Source organism: Gordionus sp. m RMFG-2023, chromosome 4 (assembly GCF_954871325.1).
Source record: "Gordionus sp. m RMFG-2023 chromosome 4, tfGorSpeb1-WG-v2, whole genome shotgun sequence".
Classification (NCBI taxonomy): Eukaryota; Metazoa; Nematomorpha; class Gordioida; order Chordodea; family Parachordodidae; genus Gordionus; species Gordionus sp. m RMFG-2023.
In genome coordinates this window covers 16640606-16652233 of record NC_088778.1, presented here as the reverse complement: position 1 = coordinate 16652233, position 11628 = coordinate 16640606, and the positions used below count along the sequence as shown (strand labels likewise).

The window sequence follows — 11628 nt, the reverse complement described above, 5'->3', positions numbered from 1 at the left end:
AGAAGCGATTTCGCATCACCACTAAATACATCCATATCATATTCTTTTTAATAGTACAACATCTATAATTAACTATACCATAACATAAGTCATTTAAATGTATTATAATGATCCGTTAATATATATTCATGAATCTAAAAGTATATAAAAATATTTTTATTGATATATATAATAATATTAAACTAATTACATAATACAAAATATTATCAAATTTGAAATAAATTTTTAAAAAATTAGGAAGCCATTTTATCGTATCGAAAAATTTTATAATATTGGCTGATATATCCGATAAAAAATATCGGTAAATACTTAACAATTAGTTTTTAAATTATTTCCGGGCTGAATTTTTTTCATAAAAATTAGACAGGGTCATGCAATCCGTATCTATGCAGGTCTATGATTAAAATATGATATTAAAAAAATTAAAAAAAATTTTCAAAAAACCATAAAATGTTGGAAAGTTAATAATTCGTTCCCCTATTCTTTATATTTCCCCAAAATATAAATAGCAAGTCTGTTCGAATCATTTCAAAATTTTTATATGCCTATGGTACACCAATGCTGTTAAAGTAGTTATTAAAAGTAGCGGGTTATCACCGCTATATTTTTTTAGTAACAGTAGGTAGCAACGCTAATTTTTAAGAAAATAGTTAAATCATAATGCCGCTACTTTTTTTGAGCATAAGTAGCCAAAATGCGCTACATATTTATAATTAATATTTTAAAATGATAAATATTATTTATTTTTTATAATTTTAATGAATAAAGAGTATATTTAAAAAATTTTAATTTGTGCAAATCCTTAATTACTTTTGCATTCATTTATTTATTTAAAATAAAAAAATTAGAGGAATACAAATTGGTAAATTGGTTGAGGGGGTATGTAGTTTATCATCGTCAATCTCAAAATTAAAAAACAAAGCACCCAATAAATTGAGAACATCTGATGTTTTGAGTTTTTTAATGACATTTCCGAAGAGTTTAATCATAATCATAATCATGATATAATTATACATTTATATAACTAAATTTTTAAGATGATCAATATCAGATCTAACTGTATTTAATGATTTTCCCTTTTTAAACCCCTTTTTATAAAATATAATACCTCTATATAGTACTCCCTTTAGGAGACTATTTAGTTTCGCGAAGTATGTTTTTGTATATATTTAATATTTTATAAAATCTTTTTCTTTATTTACGATTAAAAAAATATATATTATTAGGATTGCAATTTTTTATTTATCAGCTTTTAAGAAAAAAAATTTAGCCTTAATTTTTTAAAGTAGCTATTTGCGATGCTACATTTAAAAAATAGTAGCTAGAGCGCGTTACTTTTATTAGATTTTTAAGTAATTGTAGCTATAGTACGCTACTTTTATGGTAAAGTTAACAACATTGTGGTACCCTAAGCATAAAGAGGTAAAATGACCTTATATATGTTCATTTAATAAATTTATATGAACATGCAGTAAGGTTATGTGAATTGTTTTTCCGAACCAGATGGCATACTTCTAGTGCAATGCAGTCAACAACGAAGAAGATATAGAGAACAATTTAATAGGTAATTTTAATCTTCTTGATATAGCAGGATAGAGTGAAATAAATTGCTGAAAAAAAGGGGCTAGTCGGAAAAATTCCTTTAGCCTTATTTTTTTCAATGATGATCTCTATTCTATTATAGTGACCAATACATTTATGCAAATCAAATAAAAAGAATTGCTGATTATATTATTCCAATACTAGAAGATATATTCTATAGGAATATTATGGAGGTATTCAGTCTTTCACAGGCGCTAATGTTCTGGTTCAATAATATATCCATTCCTCTTATTCGATAAACATTGTCTTACAAAATTTAGAACATAAATAGATTAACTATAGTTTCGATCTTCTGTTGCCCTATAAAGCCAAAGAAGATTTGCGACCTGGAAAACCCAGTAGACTTTTCATAAATTCTTATTTTGCATTATATTCGCGTAATAATTTGATGATTAAATAGATTATTAGTAAAAAATAAATGATGTTCATAAAATTTAGCAATTGAAATATTACATAATTTATTTGATGATTTTGCTATGCATATGGTTAAGTACCATATATTAGATAATTTCATAAATATTTGGTCATCTACAATTTTATATTTTAAAAATTTTAGTAATAATAATATTTTTAAATATAAAATTTGATTCAATTTATTATAAAAAATCAAAAAAAAATAAAATAAAATATAAAAACGCTTTAATTATGTCCATATTTTATTTATTTTTCATAAATAATTGTCCATTTTAATTTAATATTTACATCCTCATTCGCTTTTATATCAACTTTTATTCATTGGCCATTGTATTTATGAGATCACACATTAGTGTAATAGAATTTTTTATATCTTCTTTTTCATTCTAGTATTAGGGCATATTTTAAATTGTCTTTCCATATTATACCATAAATTTTTAGGTGGATTTAAATAAGAGGTCATTGCTGGGCATCCAAAATTTTAATTCTGTCAGATAATTATTTCAGTTGATTTGCAGTATTACATGGTGCCCCATTTCGTATCCCCATATCGTTGTGCTATTTGGATTTAAGAGTTGGTTTTAAATAATCATAATAAAAGGTTCAATCTTATCTGATTATACTATCAACATTACCATAATTCATTTCGATACGGAATTCATCTAAAAGGAGAACGGTATTCTATAGTTCAAGGTCCAATAACCGTATTTAATTTTTCCTTGGTATGTTGTTGCAAATCAGTTTTCCTATGATAGATTTCCATTTATAAATAAAGCTTGCATGACATTTTTCAAGTATGATTTTTTTTAAAGATAGAATCTTCTGAATGAATATGCTTTATAGGATCTTCCTTTAGAATTGTTAGTTAACAAGGATTGGGCTTTAGAAGACTTAACAATTATTTCTTGAATAGTTATGCAACTAAATTTAAGTTCAAGAAAGATTTTTTATTTGGAATCTTATAAAATAAAAACCTTTTAAGTCATTAAGTTGATATATTCAGAATTTCTTAATAGGACTAAGTTATAAAAATCTAAAAATTAAAATTTTTTATATACTGGAAATAAGAGTCACGATTAATGGGCTAAGTCCAATAATAATGAAAATAGATTTTTTCCAACTTTGACCTCAATTCCAAAAATATAAATGTTAGGAGTCCAGAATTTTATCTGAGTGTTAGTTATATTAAATTTACTTTGCATACCAAATTTAAAATATGGGTGAGTCGAAATATCATATTTTTATATAAAAATCTGTAATTACCCCTCAAATATGTAAATATTTTAAATATTCATCAAAAATCGATATTAATATTTAAATGTAAAAAAAAGTAATAACAAACGTTGTATTTAATGGCGCTCGACAATTGAGTATTAGCGGTTTCAACGTTTATAACAACATTATCTAAATGTGACTCTATGCTGTCAATAGTATCGCCTTGCTCTTTAACCAAGAATCCCAAATCCCTGAATATTTGATTGACGTCTAAGATCTGACTTTCGAGTTCCCTTACTTGAGAATAAGTGTCCAAAGTTTCTTCGTATCTTTTGTTAAGTATGTCTTCCCTTTTAAGCCTTTCCTCGGTAACTATTTGTTTATAAATATGAGGTTGTTTCGCTAATAGAGGGGTGTGTTCATCTATTTTTATAAAAAGTCCATTAATATTTATTAGCTATCTTCGATCTTTATAACATAAAATGGTAGGTAAGCAAACTCATTTACTGAATACATTACAATTGGTCAAAAAAATAAAACATATTAAATATAGTACCCACCTGTATAATTTGACTTTTCATCTATTAAATTGTAATAATTTTGCTGAAATACTCTAGACTAGAAATGAATCATTTATACGCCTATTTGTAATTAAAATACCTGAAGATTACTATATACTTTCAATATTTCGTGAAATTCATTTGTGATTTTGCTTAATTTTAACTTTTCAATCTAAAATATATGAACATATATTATATAGAAAAATATTCTATTTACTTTGTTAAGTTCGGAATTATGCTGGGTCAATAGATTTAGAAGATCAGTATTAAACTTAACAATGGCATTAATTTCATTTTGAATAGGAATGCTAAATAAATATAATATTTAAAAAAATAAAAAGTTATGCAATTTTAATAAATCACATTCAGACTTAATGCTGGTCAACCCACAATTGTATGAATTGCATCCTATTAATCAACGTAAACGGAAAAAATTAGAGATCCCGGTCTATCCGAAAGTCAGGCCCACGAGTCGGGTAAAATGGGCAATTCGTATATATAAAATAAACACATAAAAAATCTGGCCAGGCCTCGTAATCTCTATGGGCCAACCCCGGCATTTAAATCTTGATATATTTTTTTGAATTTCAAAAATATTTCTATGAAAATAAATTACAATATGCATATATCTTTATATTTTAAGAGCTGTCTAACTAAAATACTAAATCTATATATGAATTATAAATTCACAAAAAATTAAACAAGTTATTTATTATATGATCCATTTATAAATACAAAATACAACAAAATCAAACACAATTGATTTATAAAACGGTTGTTACAGAAATAGATAGTCAGCGTTAATTAATATTAGAAAAAATATGATATAGATAAAATGTGCTGGCAGGTTAAACAGGGCCTGGACGGGATGGACAAATATTTAAACAACCCGGAAGGGGGGGGGACAACTTGTGCAAAATCTTAAAGGGCAGGCTTTGTAAATCTCTAGAAGACATGAACTTAATTGCATCAAAAGCCAAGGTCGGCAGCAATGCCGCTTCAATAAATAAGTTCGTATTTTTACATACATTGCAACCTGCTTACCTTAGCAGACACCAAAAAAATTAATAAATGCAATGTCAATGTTTATTAATGTAAAGTTAGCCCCTATCATCTTCATTTTTTTAAAGTCCAGCATATAAAATTAAATCACAAATGTTTGATTCTAAGGAATTCTAATTTTTTATTCAGAAAATACAATAATTTTTTAATATAGTTGTTCCTTATAAGGGACTGACTTCTAAATATGGTTTTATTTTATTTTTCTTTTATTTATTTTTTATTGGTAATATAATTCGTTTTTAAAAATTAACAATCTTGATTACTAGCAGAAACCTGCAGATCCAGCTCGACCCTATGCCCGGATATAGGGGATAGTCCTACTTTAATTTTTTAAATACACCTGGGTCGGTCCTAAAAATAATTTATTAAACCCGAGCAGGGTGTTAAAAATATTTTTCTTAAAAATACCTGGGCCATGCCGCATATTTTAAAACCCAATATTTTAAATAGCCATTATTAGGTTTAAATTTAATATTTAAAAAGGGCCGGTCCGAAATTTTTTTATTAAAATAAATGCGGACTGGGCCGTGAAAATGGTACTTCTGTATGTCTCTGATTATTAGTTATGTGCCAATTGTTTAGGTCCGAAAAATGAAACATTTTAGAACTCTCACTCTCTCTCCTCCTTTTTCTATTATAGGTATTTTTTAAGATTATATTTTTTGTGATATTCAAATTAATATTTTTATGTAAATTATAGACTTATAACGATATTACATGTGATGTTTGTTAATTTCATATTATAGCCTATATAAATGAGGATATTTCGATGTTAATTTTAGAAGAAAGTTTTATTTTTTTTTATGATTTGAGATTTTGTTTTTGTACTCGCCACTTTTAAATTTTTGGAAAGGAATTTTTACTTTTTAATTTCTACTTCAATTTTTAATTATTATATAATTATGATTATGTTATTAAACAGTGTTATGGAGATTTAATTCAAAACATTTCCATATTTTTTAATTTGTTTGTAAATAAAAGTATTATAATGTAAATTGATAAGAATAATAAATATTTTATTTAAACAATTTTTTGCAAGTCGAATAATTTAATTTCAAATATATTAAAAAATATGGAAATGTTTTCCATCAAATCTGGTCAACTTAACTCTATAAATGTATATGGGAGCATGTGTATAATAATGTAAGATAAAAGGATTAGTAAATTATGATTTATATATTTTTACATTTAAGACAACAAACCTTTAAATTTTATATAGTTTCTTCTTTACAAGGGTTAGTCCAATCTCTATTTTTTAACCTTTATCTATTTATTTTTATATAATATGAAAATGAATATTAAATATTATCCACCTCCTGATTCTTAAAACTTGTATTTTACAATTTTTTTCTTTGGTAAAATATTAATAAAAAAGTATATGTATCAAAAATTTTATAACAAATTTTTTTATAAATATTAAATCAAGTAAAGGAAATAGAGGAAGGAAATTAACATTAATACTTCAGACTAAGGGTTGAGCTTATATTTTATTGATGCCTTAGGGCTGGAATGATGGGAGCTCTGCAGGATTCTAATGTAAATTTTTCAAATCACGCCTCATCCAAACTTAGTTATGTATTTTAGAGTTATGATATTATTGATTAGAATAGTCATAAAAAATACTGCATAAAACTAACTAATATTATGATTCTTTTTAAGATATTAAGCTTTTTTATATATAAAATGACAAAGTATCAGAATATATGAAAATTATATAAATAAAACCCCAAGACCTGGACTCAGTTTGTAAAAAAAATTTAATAAATGCTAGACCTAGAAGTAAATTAAAATTTTATCAATTACTCTGGATAATCAATAAATAAATAACCAAGAGGGAGGAATCCATAGTGGTGGAAGTTTGCCACTTCTTGTAAATATTATTTTAGGCCAATAGAAATGTTTCTCCTAGACCTCCTCCCCTCCCAAACCATCCATTCTTGAAAAATGCATATAATATACACTATATCACTATAAAAAATAATTTGAAAGAAAAATAGGTAAAGGTTAATATTTTTAAAATAACAACAAGAAATAATGGAGCCTTTAAGGTACATAACCATTAGAGAATCCATCCTTTGGAAGTTTGCCAGTTCTTGTAAATATCATTTTAAGCCAATAGAAATGTATCTCTTACATTTTCACCCCCAACCCTTCATTCTTTATAAATTCTTACACTATAAATAATAATTTAAAACAAAAGTAAACGTTAATATAAAATAATAACCATAATTATAATTTTTTTAGAAGAAAAATTTATCAAAAATATTATTTAGTCAAGGGTTTACAATAAATGGTCCTGTAAAACTCCAATAAAATTTATGGGGACTACCTAATGGTGCCTCCATACTATAATGCTGGATATACCTATCCTTAATATTCATTTATTGTTCATATTTTTACATCCACTTGAAACAATAAATGCAAAATTATTCAAAATAATAGATAAAATATATGTAAAAATATTCAAAATTTCAGGCCTAATCATAAAATATTAATAAACAAATCTTGGTCAGGCCCAAAATTATGTTCTTATAAAATTAAAAACTTATTGACCTTTAATAAATTCTTACTTAGATTTTACTATACTTACATTTGATTTGTATTGTTTACCAATAGATTATGGCTAAATTTGGTTAATGAATTTAGATGATAAACTTAATAAATTGTGAAAAGATTTTTAAAATATAATTATAACTTTTATTTTGAATTTTTTGGATATTAAATCCAATTTCATTATACAACTCTTCAAAATATTTAGGTGGATCTAGTACATTACAAAAAAAACTAAAAATTAAATTTTGTTTACTATTTATATGTGTATAGTCCATAACCATGAATTGATAGTCGCGCGATTGTCGCGATTAACAGCTGATCGATTTTAAAATCTGTTTATGAGATTAATTTTTATTTATTAATATTAATTTTTCTTTAATTCAATTCATAAAAATAATCGAAAAAATAATGATTTTAATAAAGAAAATTGATCTCATAAACAGATTTTAAAATTTTAATCGCGTTTCCAATCACGCCAATATGATTTCAAAATAAATTATAAATTATCGTACCTTGAATTCAAAGTGAAGAGGATTCGCGATTTAGCCGCGATATCACAGCGACCGATAAGCTGGATCGATCGCAGCGATTTTCATTCATAGTGCAAAGCAATTTTATTAATTCATAAAATCTTATTAGTCAAATTATTGTTTTTATAAAAAAATCATCATAAATTTTTTATTTTTAAAATATTTTATTTATTTAAAGAATCGAGAAAATGCAATTAACCTTATTTTAGACATACTGACGAGCATTATTAGTTTATTAGGTATACCCAATTTGGGTATACCACACAATATAGTGACAGATAATGGAACTAACTTCACTAACTACCTATTTAAAAAATACCTCATCATCAACAAGCAAAAAATAACAAGAAAATAGATTTGGACATAGCATTGGGAAAATTTTTGTGATTATCAGCAAAATAATGTTTTCAAGAACAATTAGGACAAAATGGGATTTAATTAAACCACTGAGAGAAAAAGAGGTACTAAAAAGAAAAATATCAACGAATAGAGACATAGAAGTAGGAGATAAAATTTGGTACAAGACGTTTGAAGTAAATATTTGGGACAAAGAAATAGTGATACATAAAGATGGGAATTTACAAAATAGATACTCGACACAACACTATTAGAAGACATTTAGATCAAATAAAGAAATGAACAACAAACATAATATCAAATTAAAATTCTTCATCAAATACATAGGTTTTTAGAGAGGGAAGAAGTGGAGAACAAGTTAAAAATCAAATTCAAAGTCAAGATCAAAGCCAAGTTCAAGATTAAGATCGAAATTATAATTTACGACCTATAAAATTTTTAGTTGTAAATAAATAAATAAAATTTTTTGATATAAAATATAAAATTTTTGAAAGCGACAATATATAATAAATCTGATCAACGAAGTGACGTTTAATGGAAATTTGGAATGATCAAAAACAAACAGCAAACTATCAACAAATGGTTATCCAACTGACAAACAAACTCACGTATTACTAGCAAATGACTACTCAAGCAACAGACAGGATGAACAACTTAGGAGTGACGTCAAGAGAGGGAAAACTTAAAAAAAGAGGGAAATGTTAAATATAAAATTCTTTTATATTTTTATATTAAGGTCATTTTCTTTTAACTTACACTTATTTCTTACTTTAAAATAATTAAGTTTTGTAAAAACGTTTTAAAGGTTATTTTTTATTTTCTTACTTAAATATAATTTAATTTTTGTTAATAATTTGTTTAAAAATTCATATCTTACTTGAAAATAATTAAATGTTGTAAAAAATGTTATTTTGTACATATATAAATTCATTTTATTATATTAGGAATATCATAGATTTCTATTATGTAAATAATAGTGTTGTTAAAGTTACTTTTGAAACATAACTAGTTACAGTTACTAGTAGTTACATTTTTTACAAATGTAACTAGTTATTAGTTATTTTTCAAAAGTAACTAGTTACATTATAAGTTACTTTATACATCATTCATATAACGCATTTATTTACTGAACGAATTTATTTAATATAAAAAAATTATGATATACAAATTATAATCATTTGTTTAAAAAAAATATACAATTTATTTATATAAAAAAATATGTAAACCGAAAAAAATATCGAATAATAGAATATTTATATTTACATCGAGTAAAAATATCCTATATATTTGCATTGAAAAAAAACATATTTATTTTTCATAAAAATTTGAGTTTAATAAATGTTTATTTGCTTTTAACAACAATTGGATTTCAAAATTTTTATCTAGGGGACACGCTCGTTTCTCTCCAAAGTTGAGCTTCCCTAGACTGAATAAACGCTCTACAGGAGCACTTGATGTAATAACAACTATATTTAATAAAGAGTATTTTTAAATTTGGAAAATCGTCATATGAAGATAATGTGCTGTTATTGGGTTTAATAAAATTTTAAATAAATTCATCATTATCAAAAATATTTTGACGCTTTAAATCAAAAAATCCAAATACATTTAATGATGTTTGTCGAGAACATGAGCCATTTGTGTTAGATTCACCTCGAGGTATTAAAGTATTTATTAAATTTAAAATTTAATTTGAAGAATAGCAGCAATTATGTTATCGTTATCATAAAGATCATGAATTAATTTATAAATAATTATTTAATTTAAGTTACCTTTTTTTAATACTAGCTAATATAGCATCTTTTAAAGGTGGACAATATTTTAATTCTTGAACACTTCCAGACAGATAAGTATCTGTGTTATTGTTTGGGTATAATAACCTAATACATATATTTTTCACCTTCTAGTATATCAATACCTTTAGCTACTGGTTGCATAATCTAATTATTGTAAATTATTTATAAGACATTAATTTAAATTCACACTGCAATATTCTTTAATAAAATCACAATCTTGTGATGTAAATCTACACAATTCTAATTCATCACATAATAGATCGAAATCCAAAGGCATTTGATTTATAAGTGATAATATTTTAGATAAAGATATATAAAAAGAACCCCATCTTGTTACAATGGGATATGGCAGCTGAGAATATAATCTCTTTTTAATTTGCTTAGCTGATGGACCAGATTTGTTTTGTGTATTCCACAAACGTTGACATTTAGATATAGCAACCTTATCACTTTCCTATAATCCTCATTGTTTAAAAGTATTTTATTGGCATCTTGTGTTGCCACTAAGTTTAATGTGTGACAGGAACATCTTCGATGCTTGGGTAGGTAGTCGAAGTCATTTATATTATAATTGGTTAGCCCAGAGGAAGACATTATATCTTCTATTGAAATGTATTAAATATCTGAATCATTATCTTCCTTTATTTAGATTTATATATACATATTTTTAAAAGTAACTAGTTACTTTTGACATTTACATTGGTAAATATAATTAGTTCAGTTACTAGTTACAATTTTTAAAAAATAACTAGTTACCGTTATTTTTTAGCAAAAATTTTACTAGTTACCTTAACAACACTAGTAAATAACCAATTAAATGAAATGTATATATGCTCGACAAATTGTAATAAAAAGTAGTTGAGTGTTTTAATAAAATAAAATTTAAAAAATTAAATTAACGTTTGATAATCTTCTTACTTCAGTTGCCTTCCATTTCTATATTATCTTTAATTCTATATTATATATATAGGAAACTTTACATTACACTAAAACATAAAATCAGTTTTATAGACGACATCCACAAATTTAAAATATCCTATAATCATTGAAGAAAAACTCATCCTTTCTCTTAGGTAATAATAAAGTACTTTATTATTTAAATAAATTTTTTATATAGGTATTTAATCACTGGTTGTAGGTATCATACTTTAGCCTATTCTAGTGTTGTTAAACGACTCAGCCGAGTCGGCTTAACTACGACTCAAGTTGAGTTTTTAGTCAAAAAAAGCGATTCAAAGCTCAAGTCGAGTTTTGAGTCGATTAGTCGACTCATTTTTACGACTCGAGTTATGAACTTGAGTCGTGAACTCAAGTCGCGACTCGAGTTATAAACTTAATTCGTGAACTCGAGTCGCGACTCGAGTTTTGAACTTGCGTGAACTCAAGTCGCGACTCGAGCTATGAACTTGAGTCGTGAACTCAATAAATAGTTTATTAAATTTTATGAAACTCAATTGATTATAATTGGGTAATTGTGTAAAACCCAGATCAGTGGCTTAAGTCTAAAAATCGACTAAACTAGCAATGAGCACAAATCAC

At 25.3% G+C, this 11628-nt stretch overlaps 1 protein-coding gene across 1 annotated transcript; it reads right to left on the bottom strand.

The window, feature by feature from the left end:
• Positions 1-246: 246 nt before the first annotated feature.
• On the bottom strand, positions 247-10230 carry LOC135928675 (syntaxin-12-like). The gene is made up of 9 exons (XM_065465131.1): positions 10194-10230; positions 10079-10147; positions 7549-7617; positions 7444-7507; positions 4009-4099; positions 3892-3963; positions 3792-3849; positions 3359-3654; positions 247-394 (listed from the first exon to the last, which is right to left on the bottom strand). Exons 1-9 carry the CDS (start codon positions 10228-10230, stop codon positions 329-331), a joined length of 822 nt encoding a protein of 273 aa, XP_065321203.1. The 3' UTR covers positions 247-328.
• Positions 10231-11628: the final 1398 nt, after the last annotated feature.